The sequence below is a fragment of the Monodon monoceros genome, unplaced genomic scaffold, assembly GCF_005190385.1.
Source record: "Monodon monoceros isolate NGI ecotype Baffin Bay Population unplaced genomic scaffold, NGI_Narwhal_1 Super_Scaffold_16, whole genome shotgun sequence".
Taxonomy (NCBI): Eukaryota; Metazoa; Chordata; class Mammalia; order Artiodactyla; family Monodontidae; genus Monodon; species Monodon monoceros.
The window spans coordinates 34,606,323-34,624,479 of record NW_021703772.1 but is presented as its reverse complement, the minus strand read 5'-3'; the positions used below and the strand labels follow the sequence as shown (position 1 = coordinate 34,624,479).

At 39.7% G+C, this 18,157-nt stretch overlaps 1 protein-coding gene across 3 annotated transcripts; it reads left to right on the top strand.

The window, feature by feature from the left end:
• Positions 1-1,104: 1,104 nt before the first annotated feature.
• Positions 1,105-18,157, top strand: BZW1 (basic leucine zipper and W2 domains 1). 3 transcript variants are annotated; one of them, XM_029225477.1, is made up of 12 exons: positions 1,105-1,235; positions 2,418-2,491; positions 4,778-4,954; positions 7,353-7,447; positions 8,243-8,308; positions 8,933-9,068; positions 9,811-9,920; positions 10,056-10,226; positions 10,671-10,817; positions 11,329-11,467; positions 12,829-12,951; positions 13,376-18,157. In XM_029225477.1, exons 2-12 carry the CDS (start codon positions 2,428-2,430, stop codon positions 13,405-13,407), a joined length of 1,260 nt encoding a protein of 419 aa, XP_029081310.1. In that variant the 5' UTR covers positions 1,105-1,235; positions 2,418-2,427; the 3' UTR covers positions 13,408-18,157. The 3 variants fall into 3 exon arrangements, with proteins under 3 accessions (XP_029081310.1, XP_029081311.1, XP_029081312.1); XM_029225478.1 differs by lacking the exon at positions 1,105-1,235 and adding an exon at positions 1,253-1,739; XM_029225479.1 differs by lacking the exons at positions 1,105-1,235; positions 2,418-2,491; positions 7,353-7,447 and having other exon boundaries at positions 4,877-4,960.

Sequence of the window (18,157 nt, the reverse complement as noted above, 5' to 3'; positions counted from 1 at the left end):
GAAAGATCAGATTGTTAAGGAAAAATAAATCAACTAAAACAAACTAATTTACCAAATGTTTGATAAGGAGGAGAAGCAGGGTCCAAGAAAGGTGATTTTAGGGACAAACCCTGTTTTTAGGGGTCCTCTGGTAGTAGGAGAGTAAGGAAGCAGATGGAGAGGCAAACAACTATGGTACAAACGGAATATAAATATGAGGCTAGATCCTGGAGACACTGTGCATCGTTATTTGTACAGGTTTACAACGTCCACAGTACTTTTCCCACTTTTAGTCCCCCAGCTCTCTGATGATACATCCTCTAATTCAGCGATTCACACATGAGGTCCCTAGACTGGCAGCATCAAGCATCACAGGGAACTTCTTAGAAATGCACATTCTTGGGTCCCACACCAGATCTACCTAATTCAGGCGAAGCTCAGCAAGGTGTTTTAACAAGTCCTCCAGAGTATTCTGATGATCTCCAAGTTCCCACAACCATCACACTCAGGACGGAACTACCAAGACCACTGCAAGGATGGCGGCCACAGTCGGAGGGCCGAACTTCCTTCCGACCCCTATCTGGATTTTCCTCGCTCCTAAGAGGGGCAGTACACAACCCCACCCAGCCAGCACCGCAGAGCAATGTTGCCCCGCTTCGGACTTAGCCTGAGCAAGTGCTGCCAAGCCCAGCCGCACTAGAGACCACATATGGACCCCCTTAGCCAACTCGGTCTCCGCCCACGAAGGGCCCGGGCGCCCCCAGCCCTCGGGCTTCGACTTCCGGCGCTACTGGGGCGTGGTGGGTGGGGGGGGCTCGGTGGGGAAGGGACTCAGGCCGGACGTGTCCCAACTTCCTCGGCACCGGCAGGGGTGGTGGGGGATATTCGTTCTCCTAACCCCTCCATGTGCTAACTAAGAGGCCGGAGAACACGGCGATGGAAGAAAGATGGGCTAGTCTAGGCTAAGTGTCCGGGTAATCTGGAATCCAATAGAGGAATAAAGAATCTTTGAAAATCCTCTTCGCTTTCTTTGCCTCCTTTCCTTTCCCACCTCACGCCCCGAAGCCGCCATCAGGGAGGGGCGGGCAGAGCACCCGAGGAAGAAATCTCGCGATAGGAGACCGGCCGGGGCGGGGGTGGCACCTCTTCCCTCCTCCTCCTCCCCTCCTCTCGTTAGTTCCGGTCGCAGAGGAGACACCGCCGCAGTTGCCGACACCTCCGGGATTTCTGGCTCTTTCCTCTTCGCCTTAAATTCGGTGAGGCGCAGGGCCCGCTCGTCTCGGGCCGAGGTTGCGGCCCGTAGTCGCTGGGCAGAGGATGAGGGAGGCGGCAGGTCTTGCGGCCCGGTTTGGATGGGCCCGGGCGGAGGCCGCCGCATGAGGCCGGATCAGATCCGGCGCCGGAATTCAGAGGTCGGGGCCGCTGCTTCAGCAGGGAGGCCGAGGGACGGGTGCCCGGGCCGGAACGTGGGGCCCGAGTGTGCCCCGCGGCGCCACAGGCGGAGGCAGTGGGCTGGGCAGGTCCCCCTGCGGCCCTGCCCGGCCTGGGTAACAAAGCGGCCGTGGCCTCTGTTTGGTGATGTACGCGTGGGGGGTTTCGGCAGGCGGGGCGGAGGAGCCGCCACCACCACTGCGGCCGCCTCCGCCGCCGCTGCTCTCCCGGGAGGGAGGGCGGATGTACGGGGCGGCTGGGCCCCAGGCGCGAAGCGCCTCGGCGCCTGTGGTCCGCTCGCTGCAGCGGCCGCCACCGCCAACGACGGGGTCAGTAGAGAGGGGGCTGAGGGCGAGGAGTCCCCGCCGTGCCCAAGGGGGTCCTGGGCGGGAGGCACGGGAAGGGTTGGATGGGGAGACACGTGCCCAGGGAGGCGGCTTGTATTGTAAAGTATGGGGCGGAGGAGGCTAGGCCGGCTCTCAAGCCCCTTTCTCAGGCTGGAGTGGTGCAAGCGCACGCTGCGGTCACGGGCACGACTTCAGAGTAGGGTAGTGTTCCTCATAACCGGGGCCCCTCGATGAAGGGATTCGCCCTCGATAGCGTCTTTAAATAGACGTGCATATTTGGGATACCTCCTGACTGTGGTGGTCATCTCTGTTAGTCCTCTGTGGTGCTCAGAGTGGTGGAAGATGTAGGCGAATTTAAAGAGGAAGAGACTAACCTCTGTTTATGGTGGGTGATTTGCCACTAGTCGTGGCGCTGAAAAGTCATTTAAAAGTGTGCTTCACATTTCATCTTTAAAGGGTTTTGTGTAGGGAGGAATGCAGGTTTTGAACTTAAGTTTAATTCAAGCAAAGGTAATTCTGTGTGCCTGCCCCAGGTCTCTTGCTAGACTGGAAGTGTATGTTCTATGTGGTTTACATGTGACTAGGCCAGGGTTTGATACTTTGTTTTTAAAATGGATGTTGGGGCACTGATATTTTTAAGGCCTTATTTTTCCCCCCCAGGGTGTCTTTTATGAATAATCAAAAGCAGCAAAAGCCAACGCTATCAGGCCAGCGTTTTAAAACCAGAAAAAGAGGTAAATATTTATATTTTAATAATATCTCTCTTCAGATCTCCAAAGTAACTTTTATGTCTTGGTTCCTCTGGCAAGCTATTGCTTAGCATTAAAACCTAAAGAGAAAGTACCGAAAGGAACTTGAATTTCTAGTTGACTGCCATTTCAGATATACCCTGAATATTTCTACTACCTTTAAGACTTTTGGTATCAACATATATGTATCTAAGCAGGTTAGTGAATGATGTTTTTGTTGTGCAGATAAAGTGCCTCTAAAAAAGAGAAAGTATGGGCTGCATTTTCACTCGCTAAATTTCATTTAAGGAAACTTCTGCTTGAGGGAAAAGGTTAATTTATAAAAGGAGAGCTCCTAACGTGACTACTAGTTTCACCCAAACTTTGTGAACATTTGTGGGAGAAAAATCAGACTTTAACCCATGGAAGTTAATTATGGAACAGAGTTCACATTGCAGTGTCTTTTGAAACTATTCCCTCACAAACTTAGTAAGAAAACTACGAGAATTATATTAACTACTTCTGTGTATTATCAGGTACTTCAATGAATATTGAATTCTGTAGCAAGGCACTGCACTAGTGACACACAGTTAAATGAGATGTGGTCTCAGATATATTTTGTTTTGGGTTTAATATTTTACCCCTACACTTTTCAGTGTTCTGCTCAAAAGCACATATTGACCTTATTTTACAGGAAACTTTTAGGAAATAGAGAACTGGATAGGCTACTCGTTATAAATTGTGTTTTTCTATCCTGAGTGACAGACACTTTGAAATATATATTACAGAATCTTTTATGATTTCTGATTGTAGCCTGCCCCCTTACAGCAGGGAGACCAAGGAGTAATTGGATTCTAGTCTTTGCAGATTCATTTAGATTTAAGCCAGTAAATTTTCTCAAGAGGAGGCATAGAAGTTGGGAACCAGAGCAATTCTGCAGTAATGGAAAACTGTATCCTCAAGTTATGTGGATTACTGATACCGCCTTTGTGTAAATATAGTATCAAGTAGTTTTATTATTGTTGTTAGTACCAGGAAGAGATGTCACTTGCCCAGTTCCAGATTGCGATCACTCATGGCCTCCTAGTTCTTGATGATTGGGTCCTGGGTATGGTGAACAACCATCCCAATTTGCCTGGGACTGAATAGAGTTCCCAGGACACAGATCCTTTCAGTGCTAAAAACAAGAAAGTCTTAGGCAAACAGGGAAGAGTTGGTCACCCTAGTGCTGTGTAGAAATTAAGATATTATCTAACCTAGATAGGGAAATCAAACCCTGCCCTGGAGTGTGTGATAGCAGCACAGTAAAGGCTAGGTATGTACCCAAGGCACTTTTTAGAGTGCTTTATATTTTATTTATGTCATTTAATATTCGCAACAACTTTATGAGATAGATCCTACTTTTAATCACCATTTTACCATAGGGAAATTCAAACATGAAGAATGGGGCCAATTGCTAAAATTCAGACAGTTAAGCAAAGCATTTGCTTTTTGATCTCGATTTGAATCAGGCAGTTTGAATCCAGAGCCCTTACTCATAACTGCTACATGACATGTATTGGATACTCAGTAAATGTACTTTCTAAAGATTACCTTAATAAGTATTAAATGAGCAATTTTTTTTTTTTAAGTAGAAAGTGTTATGGGCACTTTTAAAGAAAATCAAGAGCTCCCTTTCACTCAGGAATGAAGTTTACCTGAGGTATAGAAGATATCCTAAATTTCAGAAAAGCTCAGAGGCAATGGAAGAGCATTCCAGGTGGAAATGGTAACCTGGCAGTAGGAACACACCAGCTCATTTAGCTCACTTAGGAGACTTGTGTGAAAAAATAGTGGGAGAAAGGCCACACACTTCCTTTTTTTTTTTTCCCCCCCGCTGCGGAGCTCAGGCTCCGGATGCGCAGGCCCAGGGGCCATGGCTCACGGGCCCAGCTGCTCCGCGGCACGTGGGATCCTCCCGGACCGCGGCACGAACCCGCGTCCCCTGCATCGGCAGGCGGACTCCCAACCACTGCGCCACCAGGGAAGCCCCACACTTCTTATGATAGGCAGTCCTGCCTTGCACTTGTAGAGGTGCAACTTGCAAAGCACGTGTGTTTAGTCTCCTGTTGTGTTTGCTTGTGTTGCAGGTCTTGGGTAATCTAGGTAGTGTTTGTTTTTTCCAGCTATTGAAATAAATGAAATTGTGATGAATGTGGTTAACTTATTCAGTAGTTATAGCTTCATAAGGTTGTGGTTTCATGGTATTTTAGTAAGCCTTTTAAAACTGAATGTTTTGGGGTTTTCCCCCAGATGAAAAAGAGAGGTTTGACCCTACTCAGTTTCAAGACTGCATTATTCAAGGCTTAACTGAAACTGGTACTGATTTGGAAGCAGTAGCAAAGTTTCTTGATGCTTCTGGAGCAAAACTTGATTACCGCCGATATGCAGAAACACTCTTTGACATTCTGGTGGCCGGTGGAATGCTGGGTAAGTGTCTGGGTCTTGTGGGAGGTGTGTTGTATGGGGATTATGTAGAATCCAGAATATGAACTATTTGACAAACCTATCAAATCAGGGTGGCTTTTTTTTTTTTACCCCCTTAGGATTTTCCCATTTTTTTCTTCTCAAATTATAGTAAATTTGCCAATTGCATTGCTCTGTCTAGCTTTATATTTGAAATCCATTACAGAACCATAACATTTGGGGAAGACTTGTCTGACATATAAGTCCCAACAGTATCTTCCATCAGTGATTTTTCCAACTTGTGTTTGTACACTCTGAGTTAATGAAGAAATCCCTATCTCTTGTTCTGTCTTACCAAATACTTTATAAATTTAACCCTCGTATCCGAGGGTTCCGCATCCATGGATTCAGCAAACTGTGGATCAAAAATAAAAAATATTCCCTGGAGTGGTGGTGGGGGATTGTCCAGAATGTTCCAAAAAGCAAAACATGCATTTCCCATACTCCAGTAACTATGTAGCATTTACATTGTATTCTGTTTTATAAGTAACCTAGAGACTGTTTAAAGTATACATAAGGATATGTGTAGGTTATATGTAAATACTATGCCCTTTCATATAAGGGACTTGAGCATCTGCAGATTCTGGTATCCACGATGGTCCTGGAACCAATTCAGGACAGCTCTGTACCTGAAGACTCTAATCCTGCACTCTTCTGTGTATTAGCCACTAGCCACTTGTGGTTATCAATCACTTAGAATGTGGCTAGTACAAATTCAGAGGTACTGAAAATGTAAAATACACATTGGATTTTAAAGACAATGCTAAAAAGAATGTAAGATATCTCTAATATTTTGAATACTGAAATGTTAAAATCAATATTTTTGATGTGTTGGGTTAAAGTATATCAAAATAATTTCACCTTTTTTTTTAACTTATTTATTTTTGGCTGCGTTGGGTCTTCATTGCTGTGCATGGGCTTTCTCTAGTTGCGGCGAGCAGGGGCTACTCTTCGTTGTGGTGTGCAGGCTTCTTATTGCGGTGGTTTCTCTTGTTGCAGAGCACGGGCTCTAGGCACGTGGGCTTCAGTAGTTGTGACTCGGGGGCTCAGTAGTTGTGGCTTGCGGGCTCTAGAGTGCAGGCTCAGTAGTTGTGGCACATGGGCTTAGTTGGTCCGTGGCATGTGGGATCTTCCCGGCCGAGGGCTTGAACCTATGTCCCCTGCATTGGCAGGCGGATTCTTAACCACTGTGCCACCAGGGAAGCCCCTCACCTTTTATTTTTAATATGGCTACTAGAAGATTCAAAGTTACATTATGTGCTCACATTATATTTTCTACCCATAGCCCTGCTGATTTACTCCTGCCTCCACCCTCAACAGGCTCAGACTATCTTAATAGAATGTGCTACTTAGTTACATATTTTCAAAGGATACTGGTAATTTCATTTCCATGGCTCTTTAAAGTATTCCAAAATGTTTTCACAGTAACAGTGTATTGAACCTCGGCCAAGCTGGTAGAATCAACTCTATTTGTATACATGCAGGATGGAGTCTTAGAGAGGCTTCAGTAGCTTGCATGCGATCAAACAATTGCTCAGTGGTGGAACGGGAACTTAAATGTTCATATGTTCTAATGCCTAGTCAGATGAGTATCTCTTTTATTGTAGTATCAGTTGTAGTAAGAAATGGGAAACATACCTATTTTCTATTCATAATACTGCTATCAATAAGCCGCTTTTTTAAATGCTTTTTAAAGGATCGTTTTTAATAAGGAGATTTTCAAACATATCCTGGAGAGAATAGTGTAATAAACTAAGGATCTGCTATCCAACTTCAGCAATGTTTAACGATCTTACTTCATCTGTTACCCCCCGACTTCATCTCCCCTCCCCTGTATTTTAAAGTGTACGTCAGACATCATTTTATCCATAAATACTTACAAATGTATCTAAAAGATAAAGTCTCTAACTTGCAGGTTTTTATAGCCCAGCCTCTTTGGAAGTTTATGAAAGGTTTTCTGTATGGAAAGTCAGAACCAATTCTGAACATCTCCACTTGAGTGACAGATTTGGCACTGCTGAATTAATGCAGTGAGTGAGTTTCATTGGGTTGCTGAAGAGGGTTATTTTATTTATTCCAGTAAATTGTTTTCACTTTGTTCACACGTATTGAACCAACCAGCCATGTTCCTACTGAGAAATTGACTTCGCTTTCAGATCATCTCAGAATTTTTATCAGTTTATTTTATAATGAGAATCCTTACAGAAAATAAGATTGACTAGTATATACAGAGGTTGAACTATAATGTTATACACCTGAAACATAAAAATAAGTTAAGTTAAAGTTTAAAAGAAAGTAAGATTGAAATAATTACTAATTTTAAATGAAGGTCATTGCAAATTTTTTGTAAAATATACCTTAGCCCCAGGTGGTACACTGGCAGATGACATGATGCGTACAGATGTCTGTGTGTTCGCAGCACAAGAAGACCTAGAGACCATGCAAGCATTTGCTCAGGTAAATTAAACTTTACATAATTATTTCAGTTAACTGTTATCCATCTAATGTTTAAGGAATATTCTGCTTTTAAGAGATTGCTGGTAGCAGGTTGAAGGAATCTGAGCTGAAGGTTTAGAGGTGTTCTGGGTGTGCAGTATGATGGTTTAGGAACTTAAAAATGTGCTGAGGAAAACAAAATAGAAAAAAATTGAATCAGCTCTCCTTTTCCTGTTTGTCCCTCTAAAATTAATCCATTTTTTAGGGAAAAAATTCAAGCTGAAAAAGGAAAATCAGTTCCCTGTCGTGATTTTCATCACTAAATTATTCTGCATATAGCTTTTTAAAGGTGAATGAGTTATAGGCAGATTAGCTTCTTTACCAGTCAGAATCTCATTTGAAAGTTGCATACATAGTTATGCTTGTGTTATTGTAAGCAAAGAATTAAAATGCATCTAACCTAGGGATTGTTGTCTATGTCATTAGGAAAGTAGAACTATATTTTATGATCCTATTCTGTTAATATCCTACAAATGGGTAAATGACTTGTATTTGAGCAATAATTAGTCCATGCTTTGATATTTGGCAATAAAATCTATTGCAGGGTGGCAGTTAAAGTGGTAACAGTATTGGTATATTGTAGGATTTGGGAATTGACAGGCTTCCCAAGCTGGTTTAAACATCTGATGAAAGGTTCACTTCTTTGCTATTCTGGAGATACTGTGGAGAGGTCTTAGTTGCCCTGACTTAGATCTTTGGGGAATCTGCCATTTTTACGTATGAGGTTATCATTCAGTTCCTTTACTGTTCTTACAGGTTTTTAACAAGTTAATCAGGCGCTACAAATACCTGGAGAAGGGTTTTGAAGATGAAGTTAAAAAGGTATGAGCAGCAGTATGCTTTGTGGAAAACAAGAGGTTGGGGTCAAAGAAGGGAATGTTAAATCCTAATTCTGCCACGGATTTGAGATAATTTTAGATATTTAGGTAGGCTGTCTTTGAAATGAAGTTTGGAGGTATATCATTTTGTAATTTGCTATACACTGTTTCTTAGCTCTATATCCAAACAAGTGGCAAAGGGGTTAAAATCCAAGTGGGGTTTGTTTAGAAGACAGAGAGTAGCAGATCAGAGCTAAACACATTGACAAGGAGAAATTTAACATACTTGCTCTCTGAGTCTTAGATATTCTACATATAAGTGCACAGAAAATTTGGTAAGGTTAATAGTATCATTTAATGAATATGAGACACTGTCTTAATTATTAACTCATTTAATATTCTCAAAAGCCCTGTGAAACAAGTTTTATTATCCACATTCACATATAAGAAGACTGAGACAGGTTAAGTATCTTGCCCAAGGTCACTCAGCTAGTGAGTATTATAACCAAGATATAAACTTGGATGGTTAGGCCCCAGAGCCCACAATTTTAACCAATATAATATGCTTTACTGCTTCTATTTATGTAATGCATTTGCTCTTTTAACCGTTAACTATTTACTTTTATAGCTGCTGCTGTTCTTAAAGGGTTTTTCAGAGTCGGAGAGGAACAAGCTGGCTATGTTGACTGGTGTTCTTCTGGCTAATGGAACACTTAACGCATCCATTCTTAATAGCCTTTATAATGAGAATTTGGTTAAAGAAGGTAATCAACCTTTAGTAAAGGATGATCTTTAGTTGGCTGAGGGTGGAGTACATAAGAGCCTGAAAGATGAACTGATACGAAAGTTAAGATATAGTTTATGTAGATTTGACTTGTGTGATAGTCTTAGTTTTTTAACTAGTATCCTTAAATTTAATTGGTTCATTTCAGCTCATTAGTTATTTAATGTATACCTTTGGCATTTAGGCTTAACAACTGTCTATCCAGGGTCTAGACAAAATGTGATTGATTGTAAAGTAAAAATAGAAATGCTGTGGAAACCCAGAGAGAGATTAATCCCAACTGGGAAACTTGGGAACATCTTGAATAGAGAAAATGGGGAAAATGGCAAGCTGAAAAAGAAAATAAGTTCCCTTTTGTGATTTCCATAGTTAAATTATTCTGTACAGTAATTTAAAAGCTAACTTCTTTTTATTGCTTAGAGTACTGAGTTATTTAACATGCCTTATTTTTATTCTCACAACAACCCTGTCAAGTGTTAAGAATTGTTACTCTCATTTTACACATCAGAAAACAGTTTAACTTGACTAACAGTACACAACTAGCAAATGGTAGAGTAGAGAAATTGGAGTAGAATGGTAAGCAGTGGCAGAGGGAAGTTCAGGGGTAAGCTTGGGGATAAAGTGAATAATCCTGTGTGGTGGAGCCTCAGAGGGAGGAAATGGGAGATAGTCATTGAAATCCAGGAAGGTACTTCTGTTAAGTAAGCTCTGTTTTTCTACAGGGGTTTCAGCAGCTTTTGCTGTAAAGCTCTTTAAATCATGGATAAATGAAAAAGATATCAATGCAGTAGCTGCAAGCCTTCGGAAAGTGAGCATGGATAACAGACTGATGGTTTGTAACTTTTCATTCTTCACAGTCTTGAAAGCTTAATAGGCAACTTTCCCATTTTTAATCTGTGAAAAGAGGAAAAGTGTTTTTCTTAATCTGATTTGAAGACCATTTAACCAGATTAAATTCTCCTTTCAGGAACTTTTTCCTGCCAATAAACAAAGCGTTGAACACTTCACAAAGTATTTTACTGAAGCAGGCTTGAAAGAGCTTTCAGAGTATGTTCGGAATCAGCAAACCATAGGAGCTCGTAAGGAACTCCAGAAAGAACTTCAAGAACAGATGTCCCGTGGTGATCCATTTAAGGATGTGAGATATTCTTATTTAAACTATATGGCCAAGTTTCTAGCTAAGAAAATTTTTACTCATTTCAGAAACTTTAAAGTATTTCACCAGTGAGTTTTATAATAGCTGTAGAATGTTATGCTGGGACTTTGCCTCAATCTTTTTCATATTCATTGCCTTATGGGTACCCAGAAATCATAACACTTGGGGATTTTTGTAAGGTGCAAGCCAATAGACAGACCTGTTTCCATCTTGGTCTTTTCCTAGGTAGTTTGCCTATGTGTAATACAGGGTTTGAACTAGAAGTCCATACCTTCTTGTTCTAAAAGTTCTATGATTATATATGGTCTCCTGGTCATTGTTAGTGGCATGGAAAGGTGTTTATGCTTTTGTGAAAGGTCTAAGTTTCATGTGTGTAGTATCTACATATCAAACTTATTTCTGTACTAAATTTGGATTCTTTTGCAGATAATTTTGTATGTCAAGGAGGAGATGAAAAAAAACAACATCCCAGAACCAGTTGTCATCGGAATAATATGGTCCAGTGTAATGAGCACTGTGGAATGGAACAAAAAAGAGGAGCTTGTAGCAGAGCAAGCCATCAAGCACTTGAAGGTATTAGAACTGTGCCTTGGTAAAACATTATTCTTGTAAGTGGGGTAAGTGAACTGTCAGTGTACTTTTCTAAAAGGATTTATCACATCCTGTGCTTCCTGGGGATAAACCACCAGTAAGTAGACAAATAACATATTAACTATTGATGATAACCTTTTAAAAAGTCTGATTTGGGCTTTCTTTGGCTCACAGGTTAAAAACAAAGACATGTTTAAAAGTAGATTGAACCTGTTATATGGTCTTTGCTTTTGAGAGAATATTGGAAAACAGGAGGATTCTTTTTTTTTTCCTTTAAAATGTTAACATTGTATTCACAATTATCTGGAATCCTTGGTGTAGTATTGCTTTTTTGATTTAAATGCTTAATTTTTCTGCTTTACTCTTTTTTTTTAACTTCCACTAAACAGAATATAATTCACAGTGATTATAAAAGATGAGTTATGTCTTAGGAATTTATAATAGACGGCCATCGTACTAAATGACTAAATCTTTTCTCCCTTCCCTTTAAAAGCAATACAGCCCTCTACTTGCTGCCTTTACAACTCAAGGTCAGTCTGAGCTGACTCTGTTACTGAAGATTCAGGAGTATTGCTATGACAACATTCATTTCATGAAAGCCTTCCAGAAAATAGTGGTGCTTTTTTATAAAGGTAATTTAAATTTTGAATTTTGTGAATACATTTGACAGATATCCTAGGAAACTCAAAATAATTCTAATGAGTAGTTCTCTGAACGTCAGCACCCTAAAATATTTTACTCTAATCACAGGACTGAGTTGTCTCTGATTTAATTAGTTACTTTTGAGTGCATTATCTTTAAAACATCTCTAAAGCTTATTAACAAGTTAAAATCTAAAGCCTTCTTGATGAGGCCTCAAACTTTGCCTCCTATATTCCCCCAGTCCTCTTCCCCAGACAGATGATTTTGTTGGTTCCCATATTTTAAACTTAGAGGTCTACCTGCATCCCTGCATCCCCAGGTTTTGTTTTGTTTCGTTTTTTAAAGGATAGGGTAATGAACTCCAAGTACCTTGTGCTTCAGTGATTATCAACTTGTGGTTAGGTTTCTTTAAAGTATCTATACCTCCACTTCCTCCACTCAGATTGTTTAGAAATAAATCTTAGAAATCTTCATTTAATTCTGGAAAAGTTAGTAATTAACTTTTAATTTTATCTATAAAACACATGGACTTTTAAAAAATCACAGTACCATTTTCACACCTAAAAAATTAAAGAATTATCTATGAGATATCCCTGATCATTTATCACAAGATTTCTCAACCTTGGTACTACTATTTTGGGCCAGATAACTATTTTGTAGGTGACTGTCCTATGCACTGTAGAGTGTTTAACAGCATCCCTGGCATCAGCCCAATAGGTGCCAGTAGCACCTCCCCCCCCAGTGTAACAACCAAGAATGTCTGTAAACATTGTCTGGTGTCCCCAAGGGATAAAACTGCCTTCAGTTGAAAGAATCACTGGTTTAATAAGGTTGATTTCCTGTTTGTAGGTGCATACATTGGCCACAAGTTGATAAAAAGTTTCTTAATGTAGTGTTCTCATTTCATCTTTTCTACTTTAAATTTTAATTCATTGAAGAAACCAGTTAAGAGAGTTCTGAACACAGATTTATTTTGTAAGCAACCAAAATATTTGCTTTTCAGTGAGATCTTTTTTTGCCATGAAGGCGTTTGCACCTTAGGGCAGAGGGTCCCCAAACTCTGAGCCGCGGGCCGCTACCGGTCTGCGGCCCATCAGGAGCCGGGCCGCACAGCAGGAGGTGAGCAGCGGGCGAGCAAGTGAAGCTTCATCTGCCGCCCCCCGTCGCTCACGTGACCACCTGAGCCATATCTCCCACCCCCACCCCCCCATGGAAAAATCTGTCTTCCACGAAACCGGTCCCTGGTGCCAGAAAGGTTGAGGACCGCTGCCTTAGGGGGTTTCTAACTCTGCCTTAGTTAGAGAAGTACTGTATGAAAACTCCACGAATGTAAAGGTTGCTCTCTTTATAGCTGAAGTTCTGAGTGAAGAACCCATTCTGAAGTGGTATAAAGATGCACATGTTGCCAAGGGGAAAAGTGTCTTCCTTGAGCAAATGAAAAAGTTTGTAGAGTGGCTCAAAAATGCTGAAGAAGGTAAGTCTTTTCATTTGAGCAGGGTTTTTTTTTTTTTTTTGGTAAAGCCTGAGAACTTATTTTAATGTGGCCAAGAGTATGTCCATACATGTTGCCTTCTTTCATTCAGGTACCATTTTGTATGTGAGTACAGATTTTTGTTCATTTATGACAGACCTGCAAAAACTTATTACTTTAAAGTAGGTGAGGAAAACTACACTTCAGGTATTTTGATGGCTTGGCCATAATCCTATCATTCTTAGGAAATTAGAAAATTTTGAGAATAGTTAATATTTATGAATTTTGAGGTTTACAAATGAATACATTTAATATCCCCCTCATATGAGTAGAGCATTATTAATAAAATTCCTTAAATAAAGTTATAAACAGAAGTTTTGCTTTCTGATACCATGTAATGCTTGACTGCACTTTTCCCCTTTTCTAGAATCTGAGTCTGAAGCTGAAGAAGGTGACTGAATTTGAAACTACACCCTCAGTAAAGCAAACAGGAATTGTAGATAAAATGTCATGTCTCATGTGTCCTGGTTCTTACATCTTCCTACCTCCCTATATCAAGCATGATATAAGGGCTTTCATGGCAAATTTTATTTTAACTGTTTCTATGGTTACTGGAAATGTTGGATTTAGTTTCTAAAACCATGTTTTAAGTAGCTACAGGAGCTATAGATTTGAATCTAATGTTGCATTAGTCTTTTCAGTTATCTTCTACCTCCTGTATTTTCTACTGTAATAATGTAATTTAAGGCCTTCCACAATGAACAGTTCACTTTTTCCCTGGGTTTTCTATATAAACAGTTTTCAAGATATGATTTGGTTAAAATAATTTGTTATAAAAATTCTGTTTGCAAATTAAACTGTAAAAGTATCCAGAGTCTCAGAAGGCAGTGATTTGTGTGATAATTTGGTATGCCCAAAGCCCTGCTCATCAATGGAAATCTCATATACAGTAGATTCATTTACATGAATCTTGAGTATTTGGACCACTGCTTGCATGTTGATATTTTCTTGCATTTTTAACCCCAGATGTACTTGAGCTCAATTGTTTGCTCTCTGATTTTCATTCCTTAAAATGAAGCCATGGAGAACAAACTTGAAAGTGAGGTGTTTGGGAAATTGTATGTGGTGGTGGTGGGAAGAAAAAAGTTGAGCTTTTACCCATTGAGAAACCTCTGCATTCAGTTTGCTTCTTTCTAGACAAAACAAATGAATATTCTTTTCATGCCGCCATTTTCAAATATACCTTGGAAAAGCATTGTCATTTAAAGTATTTTACAGTTGTCATACACTTAGATTGGTAAGAAAGGACTCATAAAACAGTATAAGTAAAGCAAATGACTGTACTAAACCCAGAAAATTGTTGAAAGAAAAGTGGTTACCATGTTCTAATTGGGATTCTAAATATAACTCATATTTCCTGTTGGCTTAGAGTATTTGTTGCAAAGAATGAAGTGCAGTGATAATGATTATCCTACTTGGTCATACTGGGCCAGCTTCATTCTCTTCACAGATTCATATATGACTCAAGCATCTGCCTGTTAATTTACCCCAGTTGCCAGTATTTTAAATTGCCATGAGCCAAATCTCTCTTCTGTACAGTTGATCCATTTATTTTAATGGCTGCCTTTTAATTTCCATCTTAATTTTCTTGCTGCTACCCATCTTTATATGTAGTCATTAGAAAAGAAAATGTGGCCACACTTTTTGGTGGAAAGATTTCATGTTAAAAGTGAACATTTTGAAAGCTTTTTTGATTGGTGAAAGAAATGAGCTTGGAATAATGCCGCCGGAGACTGAGTGGGAATTGCCCCTTTCAGAGGTGCCATTCTTAGGAGCTAAAAATTAGGTGTTTAAAAGTTTATCTTGAGGGAATAACATGTAATATAGTTTGAAATAAAGGTATAATAACCTTATGAAGAAGAGCATCATAACTGATACGGTTGTGAAGGGGGTGAAATTGTTAAATGAATAACTTTGATAAAGCTTTCATGCACAGACAAAATGTATTCACTAGGTTTCTACATAGTGATCTGCTTTTACTTTGTAATTTGTAGTCCTTAAAAGACTTTTTTTTTAAATAAAGTCCATCCTTACACTTAGGTTTATATAGGTTAATCTTTTTTAATTTTTTTGTAATTTCCATGTTACTGCCTACTGGTAACTGTATGTTATGCATTCAGACATCTCTACTATGTAAGCATTAAATAATTGCTCTTTTCATCCTTACGACCCCCAAACTGTAAACACCTACACAGAATTCTGATGTAGCAGAAACTACATTAACATTTCTACAACCAAATCATTGCATGTTACTTGCAGTACAGAGTGCACCTTATTATATACTGTGTATAGTGAAAATGTATAGTCTTCCAGAACTACATTATGATCCCTGATCACAGTGTTTTCCTTCACGGCAAAGTAGTGTTTACTTACTACAATATTCTAGTAAATGGATAAAGTCACCTGTGACAGTATAGTGTAAAGAAAGGGAATGCTTTCTAAAAAGGCTTTGCAGATTTTCATTTTGAATTTTAAGTGGCAATTTTGAATTTCAGCTGCCAGTGCCAACCTCAAACCTGTAATTCTTAATATAGTTGTTAAGATTGTACTTGTAATTATGATCAGATAAATGTTAATTGATTTTCCTAACTTGGTGTCAGTTTCTAAGGATAAGTCTCCTCTTAGATGCCATAATTAAATGTGTGTAGAGCTGATGATAAATTTCTTAATCTTAATTATTCTGGGAGTATTGCCCTAGAGACATTATGTTCTTATGAAAATTCCAAATACCAAAAATGCCACAGGGTATTTTGACATAGCATAGTGATGGTGGGGAGAAGAAATGCCTGTGACAGAGACTGACTTCTAATTCAGTTTTCTTAAAGCTTTTTTTCATCAACCCCAAGCCCAAAGCCTTTTAAACTTTTTTTTTTTTAATAGTGCCCCAGTGAATTTTTTCGGCCACGCCACACAGCTTGTGGGATCTCGGTTCCCCAACCAGGGATTGAACCCCAGCCCTTGGCAGTGAAAGTGTGGAGTCCTAACCACTGGACCGCCAGGGAATTCCCCCCAATGAATTTTAATATCATAGATATGCTGTATATATATCTGCTTTATACATGAAAAGAGTAAGGGGTTTTTTTGGTCCTACTTGGGGGTGACACCACCCCTGCTTGAGAATGCGGATCCTAATATATCTTTTTTAAAAGGGGAGGGGACCTAGTGATTGATAGACATTTGCGTTGGCGGATGTATCTTTATGTGTGTCCAGATCTTGAAGCAGTATTTTTTTCTGCCAGGGTCACTAGAAAATAGAAGAACTTTGTTTTCTGTCAGTCACCATCTTATAATAGCTGCACTTTATACCCTTCCCACCATAGGCATCAGACAAATCATTTCCCATTGGCTTTGGAGGTCTTGCCAGATTCTTATTTTTTTTTTGACTTATAAATGTATCATAAATAAAATCATTCAGGTTCCTTCTCATCTATAAAAATCAATTAAAATCCTAGGTGAGGGGCTTCCCTGGTGGCGCAGTGGTTGGGAGTCCGCCTGCCGATGCAGGGGACGCGGGTTCGTGCCCCGGTCCGGGAGGATCCCACATGCTGCGGAGCGGCTGGGCCCGTGAGCCATGGCCGCTGAGCCTGCGCGTTCGGAGCCTGTGCTCTGCAGCGGGAGAGGCCACGGCAGTGAGAGGCCCGCGTACAGCAAAAAAAAAAAATCCTAGGTGAATGTTTATTTTAATTAAATTTGTTCATCATAACACATTGATAAACGGCACTGAAATTTTACTGATGAGTCGACTGTCACATTCAAGTAGGCTGCTTGCAGGACCTGATAGAACTATTGGTTGATTTAAAATGTAACATAGATGCCAAAGTTCTAGTGTACATTATTACCTAGACTACTGAACTATCTTTGTAAAAATTTCCTCAGATGGTATTTACAGGTGCCATGTAAAATAGGCTAATGTGCATTTCTATGAGAATTCTGGTAAACTGCCGTGCTATGATTTTTCATGTAAAGTATTAGTCCTCTAGTACTGATATAGGGTATGTCTATTCACCAGCCTACTGAAACCTAGTGGTTTGAAATATTATTAAGAAATAAGTTTTTTGTTTTTTTTTAAGAAATAAGTTTTTAAGAAGACTTTATTTAAGTGGGATCTAGAAGACGTGATAAGTACTTTTGACTTTGAAATAATGAATTTATAATTGGCCTCTGTCTAAAAACTTGAATTGCAGTGGATTTGTACCTAAACACAGTCTTATGCATAATTGTGTGAAATTTGGTATGGATCAGAAAGGCTTCCAAACTCCCTTTCCCTCCCCACTTTTATTCCTTCTATTTAACTGTGGGCTATATTAGTAGCCATATTAAATCCAATCATTTTAATTTTCCAATGCACCTACAATCCTTTTATCCTTATTCTAAGATGATCATTTCACCTCTTAATGAAAAAATGGTGAGGATACTTTACAAATTCACTCTATCACTGTCAATTTAGTAACTCTTAATAACCTTAAAGTAAAAGCTCAACTGCTTGTGCCTACTACAGTGCCGTAGAGGAAACGTGGCAACAAATCTGCGCAGTCCTTTGCTTTGTAGACTTTACCTAGAGGGACCAATCTCTTAATTAAACTATGATATGATTAGAATGGTTATGGTTGTATTACTGCAGGTCTGGGAAGTATGCATTAAATGTGTGTAATGAATTTGGGGTGCTACAAAGTTATCAAATATAACTGAGCTGTTTCAGGGAATTTCCAGTCAGTGTAACCATTTTAAAATCGGATGAAAATAGTTTAAACCATTTTTTTAAGCTTGAAATCCTGAAGGCTGTGCTTCAAGTTGACTTAGAGGTAAACCTATTGGGGAAATAAGTGACCCACTTACAGACTGAAGCCCCTATTACTTCAGAAAGATGTTCTACATTTTCTGGCATCCTGAGAATAAAATATTATGTCTGTAAGTACACCTAATTTCCATTCTAGTTAGGACTAATGGATCCTCATGTGGCAAAAAGCTGAAGAATGGAGAAAACTGGGTAGCCGATAATCCAGATAGTTCTTGGCACTCTGAACAACCTCAAGTACAGCCATCCAAGCCAGTGATTATATTGCTGCGTTATTTCTCTGTGAAATTTGCTTCTTGTCTGTACCCTTGAAATTGAATAAAATTTCATGAGACTCCTTATTAATGTAAAGAG